The sequence below is a fragment of the Neoarius graeffei genome, chromosome 14 (genome assembly GCF_027579695.1).
Source record: "Neoarius graeffei isolate fNeoGra1 chromosome 14, fNeoGra1.pri, whole genome shotgun sequence".
NCBI lineage: Eukaryota > Metazoa > Chordata > Actinopteri > Siluriformes > Ariidae > Neoarius > Neoarius graeffei.
The window spans coordinates 54,551,589-54,571,730 of NC_083582.1; the positions used below are offsets into that span (position 1 = coordinate 54,551,589).

Below are 20,142 nucleotides of genomic sequence, written 5' to 3' on the forward strand. Positions count from 1 at the left end.
TTTTGCTTTGATATTCGCGCCAAGGTTTATGCAAACGTAGCGACGTAACTGACGTATACAGCGACGTAATGACGTATTCAGCGACGTAATGACGTGGCTCCGCTTAGCACGGCGAGCTTGGAAAAGCAAACTGGTTCTCAGCTGGCTCGCAAGTTGAAATACACATTTGCCCATTATGTACAAAAAACCGGGACATTCAGTGTCCCGGATTTTTTTTTTTTTTTTTCCGGGACAGACCATGAAAATCCGGGACAGGTGGCAACACTAGGTGTGAATGTGAATGGTTGTCTGTGTCAGCCCTGTGATGACCTGGTGACTTGTCCAGGGTGTACCCCGCCTTTCGCCCGTAGTCAGCTGGGATAGGCTCCAGCTTGCCTGTGACCCTGTAGAACAGGATAAAGCGGCTAGAGATAATGAGATGAGATGAAATAATTTTTTTTTAAATCGTCTGAAAAAAAGAATAAATAAAAATAAAATAAGTTCAATAACTATACAGCTCTAATAAACAGCGAGATTATTCCTGTACACTTTTAAATATTTGAAAAGTTGGATTGTACTGAGGGAGTCTGTAGAATTGAGTTATCCGCCATGGCGTCTGTTATGCTCTTATTATGTATACGTTTGCACGACCCGGAAGTAATGGCTTTTACTTCCTCCATAATATTAGGGCGCTTGAAGGAGTCGGTTGAATAAACAATGTCGTGTTTTATAAAATTATGAACTATGTCGTGTCAGAGCAGTGTTTTTAGTACATTAGGGCGTTTTGGTTGCTGTTATCAATGCGCTTAGAGATTATTTGTTGAGATTAATAGCGCCTCGGAGTCGGAATAACGCCTTCATTCGGGAGAAGCGGTTGAGTTCGAGTTGACGGGCTAGTTCACCTCGAGTGCTGTTGTTTACAGAATTTGGCGCTGAGGTGAGAGAGTGAGACACGTGGAGGAATTTACGAAATAAACGGACTGTTTTATCATTCGGAAACCATGGCAGAGTTACACATTGAAGCGAGCGCGGGCGGCCTCATGGAGCAGAGCGAGCACCGGGAGACCCGAGGCTCGGTTAGCATGCGCCTCCCGTCGCCTAGCTTCGTTCTTCCAGCTCGGAGCGGTTCTGCCAGTCCGGGCCTTTCTGCGTCCAGAGCCGTGTTCGGCTTCCCGATGAAGAGCAGCCCGACATCCCCGTCAGAGTGTCCAGAGAAACCGGGCTCCCGGTGGGTCCGGCTTAATGTCGGGGGCACCTACTTCATCACAACCAAACAAACCTTATGCAGGGATCCCAAATCCTTCCTGTACCGACTCTGTCAGGAAGATCCTGATCTGGACTCGGATAAGGTATCAGCATTCAGCTTTACACCTTTCCACCTCGTTTAAAAGCCACATGCTGTGCAGAATTTTCACACTTAGACTTTACACACACACTGTGAAGATTCTCAGTCATCCAGGTCATGGTGATCTCATCTCATTATCTCTAGCCGCTTTATCCTGTTCTACAGGGTCGCAGGCAAGCTGGAGCCTATCCCAGCTGACTACGGGCGAAAGGCGGGGTACACCCTGGACAAGTCGCCAGGTCATCACAGGGCTGACACAGAGACTAACAACCATTCACACTCACATTCACACCTACGGTCAATTTAGAGTCACCAGTTAACCTAACCTGCATGTCTTTGGACTGTGGGGGAAACCGGAGCACCCGGAGGAAACCCACGCGGACACAACATGCAAACTCCGCACAGAAAGGCCCTCGCCGGCCACTGGGCTCGAACCCGGACCTTCTTGCTGTGAGGCGACAGCGCTAACCACTATACCACCGTGCCGCCCGTCATGGTGAACTGTGGGTGGTAAAAGAGAGCAACTGGACTTGCTTGAAGATTCTTGAAGACGTTTCATCTCTCATCCGAAAGGCTTCTTCAGTTCTGTCTGACTGGTAGGGAGCGTCAGGTATTTATCCTCTCATGGATTGCCCGTTAGGGTGATCAATGGAATGCTGATTCACAGGAGGACAGAGAGAATCAGCATTCCATTGATCACCCTAACGGGCAATCCATTGATCATCCTAATGACTCTCGAGGCCATTCACAACCAGCCCCCAGTTGACCCACACCAACAGGATGATTCAATTACACCTTAGGTGGGGTTTACATTAGACCATATCAGCGGATCATCAGATTAACGTTTTTAAAACGATTAGCGTGCACACAGCAACACCAATACACGATTCGCGTGCACACAGCAACGCCAATACACGGATACGCTCGGCTCCGCAGGCATCCTGCGCTCCAAATCACTCCGCCCTGAACAGCGAGTGCCCTCTGGAGGGTGCGCACTCCGGCCCTGCGCAGCTCACAGAGCGCGCGAGTATAGCGCACGAGCAGTGATTCGGGACTGAGCCGCTGTGTGTGTGATCCCAGTGCATGTCAGGCATGCGCGTCACTTACCACTTGCAAGTGGAAGGATGGCAAGCCTAAAGACAATCATAACTACACAATGGGCAGTATTTGCATCAGTATTTGTAGTATTTTCATACTTTTATACTCTTTAATGAAAGGTGATACAAGGCAGAAGTCCGCGCCGTTTTTCAGCAGTCGCGTCACATGACCAACGCCAGCGAATCAGGAAGGTGGATGTCACAGTGACGTTGTCCAATGACGACGCCAGCTAGAGCTCAGCACAGCGTATCCGCGTATTCTCAATGTTTACACAGCACCGGAGCTGACACGATCTGGATTGAATACGTGGACCCTGGCGGATTCCCGTTTCCTGGCATTTCCAGGCGGTTTAATGTAAACGGACAGTGCATCTGCGAAGAAAACGAGACAGATACGGTCTAATGTAAACTTGGCCTTAGATGAGCTTTTCATCCATGAGAGGATAAATACCTGATGCTCCCTACCAGTCAGACAGAACTGAAGAAGCCTTTCAGATGAGAGGTGAAACTTCTTCAAGAACACTCGTGTATGTTTGTGATATGAATCTTTTCTTCTTATTATTATTATTTTGCTCATAACATGGTGCATGAGAATCCCCTCCAAGATATTCATTCATTCATTCATTCATTCCAGCAGATAGTCTACTAAAACTGTGCTTGATTAGAAGTCCTAAGGTTAGAAAGTGTTTTTTATTATGCAGCTATTAATTAAACCTTGATTAATAGTCTGCAACCTATTTAGCCAAACGTGTCCCACTTCAGGGCCTTTGTTCCTCTTTTGTGCTTCTCTATTTAGGTCAAGGAGTCGGGAAATGACATGAACTGAAAAGTACCAGCATAGACAAGTGCAGAGTGTCAGTAACTTTGGGATCTTTAAATGCCGTTTACCATTTTGTTTTTGCAGTGCAATTTTATAATCTGTAAACACACACTTTTTCTTAATATATAAATGACACGTAGAAATTAAAATGGAGAACTGCAAAAAAGATGTCACGCCTTCAGACATGAAAGGATTTGCTGTTTTAGTCAGTTTCCTTTATTGACGAGGCTTTTTGGAAAGAGTGTACAAGTATTTAATGCACGCGCACACTGTTGTAAATAGGGGTACTGTCGGAGTACGTTTCTGTGCCCCAGGGTACATCCGTTCATTATCTGTAGCCGGTTATCCTGTTCTACAGGGTCGCGGGCAAGCTGGAGCCTATCCCAGCTGACTATGAGCAAGAGGTGGGGTACACCCTGGACAAGTCGCCAGGTCATCACAGGGCTGACACACAGAGACAAACAACCATTCACACTCGCATCGGTCAATTTAGAGCCACCAGTTAACCTAACCTGCATGTCTTTGGACTGTGGGGGAAACCGGAGCACCCGGAGGAAACCCACGCGGACACGGGGAGAACATGCAAACTCCACACAGAAAGGCCCTTGCTGGCTGCTGGGCTCGAATCCAGGACCCATAGAAGAAACATCCATCCATCCATTATCCGTAGCCGCTTATCCTGTCCTACAGGGTCGCTGGCAAGCTGGAGCCTATCCCAGCTGACTATGGGCGAGAGGCGGGGTACACCCTGGACAAGTCACCAGGTCATCACAGGGCCGACACAGACAACCATTCACACCTACGGTCAATTTAGTGAAGTCAAAGTCCCTTCACATGCCAAGTGGCGCATAGGGCGGTGCCGATCTCCGTTTCCGTAGCCCTCGGACTCTCGCCTATTACATAGCTAGGGTTACAGTGGGGGGGCTAGTCTGCTGGTAACCGCGAGAGTTTGACTCCCCACTCACATCTGTATTGCAGCGTGCCTTGCCAGACAGCAGTAGGTACCATTTTTATGATGGTCTTTGGTATGACCCGACCGTGTGTAGAACTCTCAGTCTCCTGATCGAGAGGCGGACACACTAACCACTAGGCCAACTCACGGTTCACGGTCAATTTAGAGCCACCGATTAACCTAACCTGCATGTCTTTGGACTGTGGGGGAAACCGGAGCACCCGGAGGAAACCCATGCGGACACGGAGAGAGCATGCAAACTCCACACAGAAAGGCCCTCATTGGCTGCTGGGCTCGAACCCAGGAACTTCTTGCTGTGAGGCAACAGTGCTAACCACTACACCACCGTGCCACCCCAGTTTCCTATATTGACGAGGCTTTTTGTAAAGGGTATACAAGTATTTAACACACACTGTTGTAAATAGGGGTACAGTCGGAGTACATTTCTGTCCCCCAGGGTACAATCTAACACCAATAGACCCCCTAGGGCTCATTATTGGACTTCAAGATAACTGTGTGTACCTTTTTAGGGTCAAAAAGATGCATATGTGTTCCCAAGCAATAATAATAAATGCTACAAATAAGTACCTTAGAGGGTATTGACCTAGTGACAAGCCATTATACCCCTAAAGGTACAATAATGTACTTTATTTTCTGAGAGTGCATATAACCCTACCTTCTGGGAGTGATGCTGTAAAATCCAGTATTACCCCTTTTCCACCAAATCAGTTCCAGGGCTGGTTCGGGGCTGGTGCTGGTTCACAAATCGTTCAACTTGCGAGCCAGCTGAGGACCAGTTTGCTTTTCCATAGCTTGGGGTGCTAGGGGGAGCCACGTCAGTTACGTCGCTGTATACGTCAGTTACGTCGCTGTGTTTGCATAAACCTTGGCGCGAACATCGAAGCAACAACAATAATGGATGACTTCGCGTTTGTACAGTTGCTGCTTCTCGTTGCTTAAAAATGGCGACCTTTTGCGGTCTTGCTATTGTTGTTGGTCTTAACAACCCCCCCCCCCCCCCCCCACACACACACACACACACACACACACACAATGACGTAAGCGGTTCTTTCCTCTGGCCCAGCAGAGAGTTGGTGCTAGCCTGGAACTGGTTTTTCTGGCCCCAGAGCCAGTTCTTTGTCAATGGAAACAGAAAACCCGGTTCCAAACTAAGCACTGGCCCCAAACCAGCCCTGTAACTGCTTTGGTGGAAAAAGAGCATATGTGAACCATGATTAAATGCTTTCAAAACACATTTAACGGTATATAAACCAGGGCTTTGAACCGGTTCAAGGAACGAAAACCGGGAACTTTTTCTATTTCACATGGAACAGAAACGAAACCAGAAACTTTATTATTTTTTTATGTTCCGGAACAGAAACGCTTATTAAAAATAATGGTTAATACCGGTTTTTATTTCGTTCCTCAAAGTTTCCGTAGCCTACAAATAAAAAAAGTCATTCTTCTCCTGCGCAAGTTTCTATGACCCGCTGGGGTTCACTTCCTGTGTGACGTTCGCTGACTGAATGGAGAGAGCGGGAGGGTGGACTACTATCACGTCTCCACATCTTAAATAAGAGGTAAATATTGCAGTCTATCGTTATTCAAAAACGTCAATTTCAAACACGATATCAATATATTTGTCCACGTTAATGAGAGGCTCGCGAACATTAAATGACGTTAACCTCTGTTAGCCTATCAATGCATAGGGCCTGACTAGCCTTTGGTAACACACTAAACGAATTATCTTTCATTTTTGGCACTTTTTCTGTTTGTGTAGATGGGAAGACATATGGCCCTTTTCCACTACCCTTTTTCAGCTCACTTCAGCTCACTTCAGCTCACTTCAGCCCGACACGGCTCGCGTTTCGACTACCAAAAACCAGCACGACTCAGCTCGCTTCAGCCCTGCTTAGCCCCTAAAACTCGCACGGTTTTGGAGTGGGGCTGAAGCGAGCCAAAGCGAGCCGAGTGAGGCTGGGGGCGTGAGCAGACACTCCCCTGTGCACTGATTGGTGAGGAGGAGTGTCCTCACATGCCCACACACGCCCCGCGAGCACACTGGGATCTGTAAACACCGCAAACCCGGAAGGAGAAGAATTGGGTCATTCCATGTCAATTCACACAAATGCCCAAAACCTCCCCAGTGACACCTCTTCAATTTGCCTTATTTTTATTTTCTTAGTGCCTTATGATGTCAAATGAAAGAATCCAAAATTTTAGCTTCCTAGCTCGAATGTTTTTTGAGTTATGGCCCTTCAAAGTTTGGGTGCCACGCCCACTTTTGGGGTCCGGGAATTGCACACTTAATTTGCAAGCATTTTTGGAGGCCCATATTTTTTGTTCTAAGGGGGATATAGACCTGTAAATTGCTATATCTATGTATTCTGGCCCTGTCTATCAGATTCTGCACCTAGAAATAGCATAGGTTTACTAACTTTATAGATATTAACCCCTTAAAAGTGGATTTTTTAATGACAATAATTTTTTTTTACATTTTGGGGGTCTATATCTTGGAAAGTTTTTATGTTGATGGCGTTTCAACTGATTTATCATCATATTTGGGAACTCTACTGTGTACTTAGAGTTTCAGGGCACTCAGAGCTTTGGTGGGGGTACAGGAGGGCCCCAAATATGGCTTCGGGACAAAATTACCATTTGGTACGTCCTACTTCAGGCCATTAGTTGGCCATGTGGGCACATGATGACTGGAATGAGCCTTTAACCCTATCAACAGGCACCTTTTATCAAACTTTTAAGCCAATAAAAACTTTGATTATCCAACTCTTTCCATATAAACTAAGCATTTGTATATGGTACTGTTTTTGCATATTTTCTGAAAAATCCTAAGTTCGGAAAGTAGGTCAACTATTGTTTTGACTGCCTATTCATGTTTAAGGTAGTAAAAGCACGCCCATATAGTTATTTTAATCTATGGGAAGATTATTTATACCCAATACCCCATTAGTTATATTGACAATTACAAGGGATAAACCCTTTCCCGGCTGTTTCACGATGCTGGTTTTTTTTACATTTGACACCTTTCCCTGTATCCAACCAAACTCTGACCACTATACACTTAATAGTTAAATGCATCTTTCAAACAGGAAAGGGAAAGATGCAAACAAGGGGATGATCCCAAGAAAAACATCCTAGTTGCTTTACTACATTTGTTCTGACATCCGATCTGGAAGTTAAACCTAGACTCATCAGGTTTTTTTTTTTTTTTTTTCAAGAAAAGGGGAAGGGGCCCCTCGCCACTCGTGGGGAAAATTAGCATATCAATTAGTAAAAAGGGGAAAATTTATATTTATATATATATATATATATATATATATATATATATATATATATATATATATATATATCCTTCTCACCCCCGGCGGGGGGGGTGGTATCCATGTCATCCTCAAGCTCGGGTCCTCTACCAGAGGCCTGGGAGTTTGAGGGTTCTGCGCAGTATCTTCGATGTTCCTAGGACTGCGCTCTTCTGGACTGAGGCTTCAGATGTTGTTCCTGGGATTTGCTGGAGCCACTCTCCCAGTTTGGGGGTTACTGCCCCAAGTGCCCCCACTACCACGGGGACCACGCAACCCTTGACCTTCCACATCCATTCCAGCTGCTCTTTCAACCCTTGATACTTCTCAAGTTTCTCATGTTCCTTCTTCTTGATGTTGGCGTCAGCTGGGATCGCCACATCTATCACCACCACCCTCTTCTGCTCTTTGTCCACCACCACTATGTCCGGTTGGTTAGCCAGGATCTGTTTGTCAGTCTGGAAGCTGAAGTCCCACAGAACCTTGGCCCTGTTGTTCTCAGCCACTTTCTGTGGTATGGCCCATTGGGACTTGGGTACTTCTATTCCATACTGGTTGCAGATGTTCCTGTATACTATCCCAGCCACTTGGTTGTGCCTCTCCATGTACGCTGATCCAGCTAGCATCTTACACCCTGCTACTATGTGCTGGACTGTTTCAGGGGTTTCTTTGCACAGTCTGCATCTTGGGTCTGATCTACTCTGGTAGATCCTGGCCTCTATGGCTCTTGTGCTTATGGCCTGTTCTTGTGCTGCCCTGATTAGTGCCTCTGTGCTGTCTGTCAGTCCTGCATTATCCAGCTACTGGTAGGATTTCTTGATATCAGCCACTTCCTCTATCTGACGGTGGTACATGCCATGTAGGGGTTTGTCTCTCCAGGTTGTCTGTTCCTCCTCCTCCTCTGCACTCTCATCATGGTTCTGCTGCCTGAGACATTCACTTAGCAGTTCATTCTTTGGGGCCATCTTTCTGATGTATTCTCGGATTTTCGATGTTTCATCCTGGACCGTGGTCTTGATGCTCACTAGCCCTCGGCCTCCCTCTTTCCACTTAGTGTATAGTCTCAGGGTGCTGGACTTGGAGTGGAACCCTCCATGCATGGTGAGGAGCTTTCTAGTCTTGATATCTGTGGCTTCTATCTCCTCCTTTGGCCAGTTTATGATACTAGCGTGGTATCTGATGACTGGTAGTGCGTACATGTTGATGGCTCGGACCTTGTTCTTACCATTCAGCTGACTTTTCAGGACCTGCCTTACTCTCTGGAGGTATTTGGCTGTGATTGACTTCCTTGTGGCCTCTTCATGGTTTCCATTAGCCTGTGGGATGCCAAGGTACTTGTAGCTGTCTTGGATATCACCTATGTTGCCCTCTGGTAGGTCAATCCCCTCAGTCTGGATCATCTTGCCTCTCTTTGAGACCATCCGGCCACACTTGTCCAATCCGAATGACATCCCTATGTCATCGCTATAGATCCGGGTGGTGTGGATCAGCGAGTCTATTTCTCGCTCGTTCCTGGCATACATATATATATAATTTTATTATAATCATTATAAACATGAAGGGGGCATGGGTATTCATGAGGAACTCTATATATTTTTGATACATACCTTTCTTCTATACAATTGTTTTTAAAGTATTGATCATAAAGACATCTAAATGTTAACAGTTTTATGCTATGTGTTCATTACTTACAATTATTGGTTGTTTCAATATCAAAGTCTTGAGCATATGGCTCAAACCCACTGGTATTTTCATGAACAGTTAGCATTAAAAAAATCAAAGAGATATCTGCAAACAAATGTTTCACTTTTGTAACAATTATTTTGTATACAAAGTAAAATTAATTTGTAACAAACTGTGACATCACACAAAGGCTCCCAAGCTGAGTATTTGCTTGCTTATAAATATCTAAACTGAATTCACAGAGAAAAGAGGATTGTTTCAATAAGGTCAGTGTAGGGAGGGGAAGACACCAATATTCGGTGTCAGTTTGTTAACCAAAAAATCCCCTGCTCATGGAAGATGGAACAAAGTACTTGCAAGATTGGTTTGTCACTAAATGATGACTGCCATAAAGTTGTATATTCTAGGCTGGGTGCCATTTCAAGACGTTATATGTCGTGTAAATGCGCCAGAGATTCAAGGTCGTAGTGCTCGGCATTATAAACTTGTTGCGGTTGATGTCGAAAGAATTGAGATGCTTCTTCCAAAGTACATTCATGCTTAACTGTCAGTGTCAGTCAGCAAGCCTGGTTATGGTTTTATATTGAATTGAATCATTTTGTATTGTGCCTACATGTATTTTACAGCAGTAAATGGCGTCCATGCTTCATTAAAATTGTCTGATCACATGACTAATTTATTCTTAAGTAAGTGTAATTTAAGTTACGTGTGTGTACAGTGTGCAAAGGGTTAATAAATGTAAACTGTCAGTTTATATATTCAAATATATGTGTTCAGTGATATTATCCTTGTTTTAATCTTACTATTTTATAATTTGAATGTGTTTTAGTACCTTTTGATTTGAAGTGGCAGTTAAAACAATAGCTGACCTGGTTAATAACCTGATATGGTTAAAAATCTTGGTGACAGCGAGCTAAACTTTGACAGTCACATGAAAGCAATCACTAAATCGTCATTTTATCACCTAAAAACATTTCCAAACTAAGAGGACTTGGGTCAAAAAATTATCTGGAAAAACTTATACATGCCTTCATCTCTAGTAGGGTTGATTACTGCAATGGCCTTTTCACAGGCCTGCCAAAAAAGACCATCAAACGACTTCAGCTGGTTCAAAATGCAGCGGCTAGGGTTCTCGCACGAACAAAAAGAACAGAGCACATTATTCCAATTCTAAGGTCCCTTCACTGGCTTCCAGTAAGCTACAGAATTGACTTTAAAGCATTGCTGCTGGTGTACAAATCTCTAAATGGTACAGGGCCCAATTACCTCTCTGATATGTTGCAGCGGCCGAACCCAATCAGATCTACCAGATCGCAGCAGCAAAATTAACTGGTAAAACCTGTTGTTAAAACAAAGTGTGGTGAAGCAGCTTTTAGCTATTATGCAGTACAGCTATGGAACCAACTCCCAGAGGACATCAAAAATGCTCCTGCTGTTGGCAGCTTCAAATCTAGACTAAAGACCAAGCTGTTTTCAGATGCTTTCTGCTAACTGATAAATATCATCATTTTTACATGTTTTAAACTTTACTTAACTTTTATTAGGTTGCAGTGCAAAGCATTGCAACTATTGTTCTTCTACGTGTTTCTTCTTCTTATATTTTTTCTTATATTTATTATTCCTACGCAAATTTCGATTTCGAATAACTCAATAACCGTACGTCGCACACAGACAAACAATATATCAAAATGTGCAGCTCGATTGGACTCGCTATGCTATTACTTTTCTCTACAGAATACGATTTTTTCGCGACGTAGTCACGAAAAAATCGCCAAAAAAAACCCCATTCATTTCTATGGAATTAATTGAAAAAAAAAGCACTTTTTCAAACATCCGCTGCTCTGGCATGCTTTCAGCTAGAGACGTGATTCAAACTCTAAAACGTAGGAAAACTTCTCTGTGGATCTGGCATTCAACTTTTCTGCTAGGTTCTACACTTTCGGATCAGTCCTGGCTCAAACGCCATGTGGGTTCCGGGAGAAAATCCGGCTTTTGAATGGGTGTCTATTGCGTTACACACCAGTGCAGCTCGTTTACTTAGAGTTAGAGGTCTGTGCGGGTTGGATTTTTCAGTCCCGCTCCCGCCCGCGCCCGCATTGTGCAGTCACGCTCCCGCCCGCGCCCGCAAAGAATTATGATTTTCAGTCCCGCCCCCGCCCGCACCCACAAAAAAATTATGATTTTCAGTCCCGCTCACAAATCCCGCATGATGCAGACGTTCGCGTTATTTCTCAAGAAAGTTCTTGTCTTGACACAGCGTGATGGTGCCCCGCCCCCTACTTTGAGTGGATTTGAGCATAAATATCTACAGCTCACGTTCGTTATTATTTACCTTCTTTCTGAATTCAGCATGTAGTGTCTCTAATAATAATTAGTGCTGCCAAGCAATTAAAATATTTAATCGCGAATCGCACGTTTTTAATCACATGAGAAACCATTGTAATTCTCTGATCAGCATAAAAAAGTGAATGGGCTTGTTTTGTACTAACGGTGTGTTTCGTGTTTTTTTTTTATTGCAAAGCAGAGCTAGTAAGAGAAGTGAATTGATTTACTTGTTGAGTTAGTCTACAACTTTAATCAGAGAGACAGATTACACAGTGACGGTAGGCTTGACTCAATGCTATCCCAGAAATCCTTCCTGTAATATGCAAATTTAGCCGCCTCTGATTGGACAGCCAAATTTGCATATTACAGGAAGGATTTCTGGGATAGCATTGAGTCAAGCCTACCGTCACTGTGTAATCTGTCTCTCTGACTAAAACTGTAGACTAACGCAAGTAGTAAATCAATTCACTTCTCTTACTAGCTCTGCTTTGCAATAAAAAAAAAAACACCCACCATTGGTACAAAGCAAGCCCATTCACGTTTTTATGCTAATCAGAGAATTACAATGGCTTCTCATGTGATAAAAATGTGCGTTTCGCGATTAAATATTTTAATCGCTTGACAGCACTAATTATTGTTAGAGACACTACATAACTCAATACGTAACTCAACCAGTAAATCACTTCATTTACGGTTCTCTTGTTAGCTGGGTGTGAACTGCAAGTTATTAGAGTGATCAAAGGATTTCCCGTTAGGGTGATCAATGGCAAATTTAAGATGCTATTTCTCTCTCAATCTGGCAATCTGACTCTCTTTGTAAATTTAGGCATCTTAAAATGTTTTTATTAATGCCAAATAAAATATCCAGCACAAATTATATATAATAGACACAAATTAATAATTTATAAATTTTAGTTAGCGGGACTGCAGCTTATCACCGCTCCTGCCCGCGCCGCATATGTGCACTCCCGCTCCCGCCCGCGAGCGCATATGTGCACTTCCGGTCCCGCCCGCAATGAGCTTTCAAAATTTGTCCCGCACTGCTTTGCGGCGGGTCCCGCGAGTCCCGCGGGAGTGCAGGGCTCTACTTAGAGTGTAGAGAGCTTGAAAAAATAGCTCAAACTTTCTCGCTTAAACTGTGGTTTCAGCCACAAATTTCACTCTACAGAGATAAATTTCTCAAAAGTAGTAGTAAAACTTGTCCTGATTCACACAATGTGTCTACCTAAACGATAGGATTTACAGTTTTTGAATGAGAAGCCTCAAACTGAGGAGAGTGCAGCCGAGAGGCCTCATTGACACCCATTATAAACGTGACAGAAAAGTCACTCATATTTAACTCGCTCTAGTGTCCTCATTTTTAACACTACAGACAAAAAATTACATCAGTGTATTCAGGAGACCCTTCTAGCACTCACTGTGAAAGAATTTTGTGAATAGCTGCTTTCGTTGTCGAGTTATTTGTTGTTGTTCGAGGCCTGCTCCTGAGCAAAAAACAGCAGACACCTGACAAAATCTTGTGTGTCTTAACGCTGCTGCTCAGGCCCGTCGCCATGCCGACTGGGGCCAGTGAGGGAGCAGAGAGAGGGGGGGCTGCTGTCTCAAGCACACACATAAATCATGGCATTGTAGCTTCATAGCAGGTCACACATTCACGGCCAGCGAACATGCGTGACCTAATTGCTTCGCGCACTGCATCCTCTCACAATTTCCCCCGGGGAATTGTCCGGTCTAGTTCCATTTTATTCTGCTGTTTTTACTGAACTTTCTCTCTTCTTCCCCCTTTATTTTATGTAATTTTATTTTCTATTGTTTACTGTTTTGCTTTTACTTCTGTAAAGCACATTGAACTGCCACTGTGTATGAAATGTGCTATATAAATAAACTTGCCTTGCCTTGACCTACTTTCCGGACTTTTCGGATTTTTCAGAAAATATGCAAAAACAGTACCATATACAAATGCTTAGTTTATATTGAAGGAGTTGGATAATCAAAGTTTTTATTGGCTTAAAAGTTTGATAAAAGGTGTCTGTTGATAGGGTTAAAGGCTCATTCCAGTCATCATGTGCCCACATGGCCAACTAATGGCCTGAAGTAGGACGTACCAAATGGTAATTTTGTCCCGAAGCCATATTTGGGGCCCTCCTGTACCCCCACCAAAGCTCTGAGTGCCTTGAAACTCTCTAAGTACACAGTAGAGTTCCCAAATATGATGATAAATCAGTTTAAACCCTATCAACACAAAAACTTTCCAAGATATGGACCCCTGAAATGTCAAAAAAAAAGTCATTAAAAAAATCCACTTTTAAGGGGTTAATATCTCTAAAGTTAGTAAACCTGTGCTATTTTTAGATGCAGAATCTGATAGACAGGGCCAGAATACATAGATATAGCAATTTACAGGTCTATATCCCCCTTAGAACAAAAGATATGGGCCTCCAAAAATGCTTGCAAATTAAGTGTACAATTCCCGGACCCCAAACGTGGGCGTGGCACCCAAATTTTGAAGGGCCAAAATTCAAAAAACGTTCCAGCTAGGAAGCTAAAATTTTGGATTCTTTCTTTTGACATCATAAGGCACTAATAAAATAAATATCAGGCAAATTGAAGAGGTGTCACTGGGGAGGGTGTGTGAATTGACATGGAATGACCCAATTACGAGAATTTCTGAAGCCTTATGCGCCTCGCCTCATCTATACGCTCTTGCCAGTATCTGTCCGCGTTGTCGGTGACAACAAGCCACAGCACCAAGACCAGCAACACTAACGACTCCATGTCCTCCATGTTTATTGTTTACTATTCGGGTCGTGAGACTACCGCTTAAAAGCTCACTGATGTCACTGTTTGCGCTGCTTAACGACATCACCTGACGTCCACCCACTTTCGCTAACTCCACCCAATGTGTCCACCCACTTCCAGCCAGCACGGTTCAGCGCGGTTGTAGTCGAAATGCAACTCCAACATCCCCGCTCAGCTCGACTCAGCACGGCACGGCTCAGCCCGACTCAGCCGCGTTTGTAGTGGAAAAGCGGCAATACTGAGAATCCAAATCGGCAACATTTGAAATAATAATTGTTTTGAATTATTTCTTGTCTTATTTAATGAAGGTTGTAATAGAATTAGCCTACATTTGGCTTAAGCTGGATGAGACAGAGACATAATTTTATAGCCATTTGTTTAACAGCTGACCGGGAACGTAATTAACCGTTCCAGGAATTAAATTTTTTTTGTTCTAACCGGTTCGGGAACGTCTATTTAATGGTGGAACCCAAAACCGGAAACGTTAAAATTCCGTTTCTGTTTGGAACGAACCAATAGGAAAAAAATTCTGTTTCAAAGCCCTGATATAAACCAAATGGTAAAATGACCATATATTAAAAATGTTTATAGCCTGAAATGTAAGGTAATAGCAGTTTCAGTCTAGGACTACAGGAACAGGATCATCAGATCAGATAGGCGGTGATGTGTGTAATCTGGGTCGTCACAGCGCACAGACGGAGAACTTTGCTGTCCCACAGGGGTTGCCAAGTTGTTGGAAATCTTTCTGGATGACCATCAAAATGCTGCAGTTTCATCAGAAGTAAGGTGACTGAAGAATCAGGAGACCAGGAATCACGTTATAATAAAAGAGATGGTTTATTGTGCACAAAGACAACCTGGGCATTCAGTAATCTTATTCTAAACAAAAGTTGAACACAGCCAGCTTATATACTGATGTTACGCAGATGTGTATGTGCAAAGGACACTCGAGACCAGATAAATAATACCCAAGGCTAAGATAAACACAAGCAACGGCAAAATCCATCATGACGCAAGGAACTTGTATGTATATATTATAAATGGGGGGGGGGGATGGACACGTGCATTATGAGTGAACTAAGGTCCTTATTGTAATCATATATCATAATAATGGAAAACCAGAAAATTCATCATTACCAAGGTCTTAACTAATATAAATACAGATTAAGTGAGACTTTTATAAAACATTTGTAATAGATACAGTGTTGTTAAAATAAAGTCTAACATGTCAGGTGTCATTCCTGCAGCAAAAATAATAATACTCACTATTTGGTGGATATGTGACTTTTTTTTTTTGGTATGTTGTCGTAACATGTGTTTCTTGGCACAGGATGAGACAGGCGCTTATTTGATTGATAGAGACCCCACGTACTTCGGACCCATCTTGAATTACCTGAGGCACGGAAAGCTGATCATCAACAAGAACCTTGCAGAGGAGGGTGAGTTAGTCTGTGTTCTGTGCTCGCTATATCATAATTACAGTGTCTGTTTTATGCAGAGAGAGAGAACATAAAGTGCAGGAATGGTGGCTGCATTTAAGCGTTTCATCACCGTAGGGTAAAGAGTGTCCAAAGCATGGTGTTTGTTATCCTAATTTAAATTTGTTTGTTCGCATTTCCTGATATAGGAGTTAAGCAAACTCCGTCTTTTCTGCTTGAGTAACTGGACACGATGTTATACCCCAAAGTTGATTGTGTTCCAATAACAACCCGAAGTCTTTTAGTCCTCTCATACCACAGTAACATTTTTATTTATTAAAACAAACATTATTTTAATTTCTAAAATATTGATACATTTATACAATTTATCTGTTTGAAGTTGCATTTAATGTTACAGACCAGACAACCGCTTACTGTATAACAGCCAAAACAGTCGTTTCCTCTCCAGCCTCTCTTTCTTTCTTTTAAAGTTGATAAGACAAAAAGCAGCGTGTCATGTTTCCGAGAAAACACAAAGCCCTCCGTCTTGGCAGCTCAGAGGAACAACATCTCTTCTGATTTGCTGACACTGGAAAGATGTTCCAAAACATCTCCTTCCAGAAAACTGCCTAATATGACTGATTGCATATGGATTTAAATCCATTTATGTGGCACTTCTGCATCCAAGCCTCTCTGTATTAGCTGTTACTATAGAAGGCTACTGTATACCGTATGATAAGAGCCTTGTAGTAAAAACTAATGTCAGAGCCATGCTTTTACAGAAAAATGTATCGACAGTTTTAGATCAGTCAGACTCAAGAATTCGAATGTATTATGGGCTAAACATTTCAATTCCTTGTTTTTCTTTGGGCACAATCTTTCAGTGATCAAGAAAAAGTTTGTTAATTGCAAGGTGCTTACTTTTTACATTTTATGAGCTAAGGATATGACACCATTTCCAGAAAAGTTGGGATGTTTTCCAAAATGCAATAAAAACAAAAATCTGCGATTTGTTAATTCGTGTGGTTCTTTATTTAACTGACAAAAGTACAATGAAAAGATTTTCACTAGTTTTACTGACCAACTTAATTGTATTTTGTATTTTGTCAATATAAACCAAGTTAGAATTTGATGGGGCGTCGTGGCTCAGGTGGATAAGGCGCCATACCATAAATTCGGGGACCCGGGTTCGATTCCGGCCCGAGGTCATTTCCTAATCCCTCCCTGTCTCTCTCCCTCCCTCTCATTTCCTGTCTCTACACTGTCCTATCCAATAAAGGTGCAAAAAGCCCAAAAAAAATCTTTAAAAAAAAAAAGTTAGAATTTGATACCTGCAGCACACTCAGAAAAGTTGGGACAGAAGCAAAATAAGACTGAAAAGTTCATAGGATATTCAAGTAACACCATTTTGGAAGATTCCACAATAAGCAGGTTAATAAGCGTAACATGATTGGGTATAAAAGGAGCATGCACCAAAGCATCAGTCTTTATAAGCAAGGATGGATCGTGGCTCACTCCTTTGTCCCAAAATTCGTAAGAGAATTGTGAGTCAATTCAAAAAGAACATTTCTCAATGCAAGATTTTACGTCTTTCAAAATCTACAGTACATAATAAGATTCAGGGACTTTGGAGACATCTCGGTGCGTAAGGCTGCTGGGCCATAGAAGGTTCACGCTGCACGCTGCACGCTACACGCGTGTAAAGAAAAGTGGACAAACGTAGCATGACTTGCTCTGGGCCATAGAACGGCGTTCACGCTGCACGCTGCACACTTCACGCGTGAAGCGTGAAATGAACATGCACACTTTTTTCTAGGCGTGAAGACGGAAATTCCAGTCAATGCATGCGGTCACCGCCGCGCCAGCCAATCAGAACGGGTCTAGGGAGATAACGCTATGCTTTCAGGGGAAAACTTCAGAAAAAATATAATTGAATGGTATAATTGAAAAATAGTTCTTCATCGGGATTGTCAAGCAGATTATAGAATGTTCGGTGAAATTCACCACGGGTTTCTCTCAGAAGGAAGTGTTCTCGGCTCCAAATTCTGTTCCTTTTTCTCTTCCTCTGTCTCAGTAAAAGCAGAATGAGGCAATCGTCGTCATCCGAAGAGTCCATATTGTTGGTTACTCGGTCAAAGTAGAACAGACGCAACACGTGAACATCCAAGCATGAAGTTTAATGGCCCAGGGTCCGGTTCTTCACGTGAACGTGTAGCGTGCAGCGTGAACCTTCTATGGCCCAGCAGCCTAAAGGGCAAGGTCAGAAATCACTGCTGAATGTGTGTGATCTTCAAGCCCTCAGGCTGCACTACCTGAGAAACTGTCATGCTAATGTGACAAATATAGCCACATAGGCTCGGGAGTACTTCGGAAAACGGTTGTCACTTAACACAGTCTGCCGCTGCATCCAGAAATACAAACTGAAACTGTATTGCCCAGGGAGGAAGCCATTCATCAATTCTATGCAGAAACGCTGCTGAATTCTCTGGGCCTGAACTCATCTTAGATGGACCGAAAGATAGTGGAAATGTGTGCTGTGGTCAGATGAGTCCACATTTCAGCTTGTTTTTAGGAAAACAAGATATTGAATTCTCAGTGACGAAGGTGAACACGACCATCCAGTTTATCAGAGAAAGGTGCAAAAGCCAGCATCAGTGATGGTATGGGGGGGCAGTGCCCACGGCATGGGTGAGATGCATGTGTGTATGAAGGTACCATTGATGTATTGGGATTTTAGAGAGAGACATATTCATCAAGATGACATCTCTTCCTGGGAAGTCTACACTTATTTGAGCAGGACAATGCCAGGCCTCATTCTGTACAGGCTACAACAGCGTGGCTTCGTAGACCAGAGTGCATGTGCTTGACTGGCCTGCTGCCAGTCCAGATCTGTCTCCTGTTGAGAATGTATGAAGAGGAGAATCAGACAACGGTGACCACAGACTATTGAGCAGCTGAAGTCTTGTATCAAGCAAGAATGGACAAAAATTCCAATTGCAAAACTGCAACAATTAGTATCCTCAGATTCCATACAATTAAAAAGTGTTATTAAAAGGAAAGGTGATGTCAGAGCTCGACATTAATGCTTGTCCGGGACAAGTGATACTTTATGTCGGACAAGTTCATTGTCTCAGTTACTTGTCCAATTGGACAAGTGCCAAAATACACCGATATTCGGGTTACATATCAAATTTATCAGTTTATTCACATGATTTCCGAAGCATCTCACTCGACATATTGTTTTGATGAATCGCCAGATGTTTCTATTCGGAAAGAGCGATGTGCGCATGCGCAATATTCAGACCCTCCAGGATTTCGCGATGTTGCGATTTGCAACATCAATGCAAATTCAACCAATCCCCGCGAATTCAGGGCGGTGTTGCAATTATATCCAATCACCGCAACTTTCCCGCAAATTTGACCAATCGTTGGCGTCGTCTTGAGGTGACGTCGACAAACTACCTTCCGCCTTACTTCCGTGTATACGTTCAAGAGAAGCAGCATGCGCGAGTCAGTGTTTATGTAGGCTTAAATTCTGTTACTGAAAGTGTGTTATGTTTACAGTGAAGGACTGTGTGCACTTTATTTTTTACTTAATACAAGAAATTAATGGATGCCAACATTTTTGCCAAAATGGTATTTTATTTTCCATTGTTTAGGCAGCTTCAGCATCATACTGTGAGATTCTGTTCAAATTGTTTTTTTTTTCTTCTATGAAGCCTGAGCCATTTATTTTATTAGTTTATAATTATTGTTTAATTTAGTCTTCAGGAGAGACTGCCTGCACACAGTACTAGTATTAATAGTTTTTTTTTCTTACATGAAAGCTGAGGCATTTATATTATATTTTAAGGTAACTTCATGTTGTGCTGTGAGGTTCTATGCACTTTAACTTTTGAACCAACAGGTGCATTTGGATAAGTAAAACCTATTTTTCTGCATTTTTGTAGTCCTGGTAATCTTTTATATTGGTAAAGTTGTTTATAGGACCATTTCTCAGTGTCTTTGTTTTTTTTTAATCAATAGTTTTTCAGTCATAACTTAATATTTAACATATCACTCAATTTTAATCACAAAAAGAGAAAACCGCAACAATTTCTCGCGACTTTCACTTCCTCCCACAATGTAATCGCAACAAAACCTAAAAAACACCGCAACTTTCATCGCAATTTTTTGGAAAACCCCCTGCAACATCAGACATTTTAGCCTGCAACAATCACAAAAAAGGCCTGCAAAATCCTGGGGGGACTGAATATTCCACTTGCGAAACCGGCCAATACCGCTTCGTGTGTTTGAGCTGAAAAGTAAACGGTCGTTTATGATTGGTTTTAATCGTGTCATACACGTGGATTTGTTGACACTTCTGTTGGCGGGATCATTATTCAACTGTATATTTACGTTGAGTAT

General features: G+C 42.8%; 1 protein-coding gene across 1 annotated transcript in view; it reads left to right on the forward strand.

Moving 5' to 3' along the window:
* The first annotated feature begins 655 nt into the window (after positions 1–655).
* The window catches only part of kctd2 (potassium channel tetramerization domain containing 2), a 31,696-nt gene continuing 12,209 nt past the window's right edge, over positions 656–20,142 (forward strand). Inside the window, exons 1-2 of the mRNA XM_060940049.1 lie at positions 656–1,328; positions 15,648–15,756. Of these exons, the coding sequence (XP_060796032.1) occupies positions 981–1,328; positions 15,648–15,756 (457 nt within the window). The 5' untranslated portion in view covers positions 656–980. The remainder of the gene's footprint in view (positions 1,329–15,647; positions 15,757–20,142) is intronic.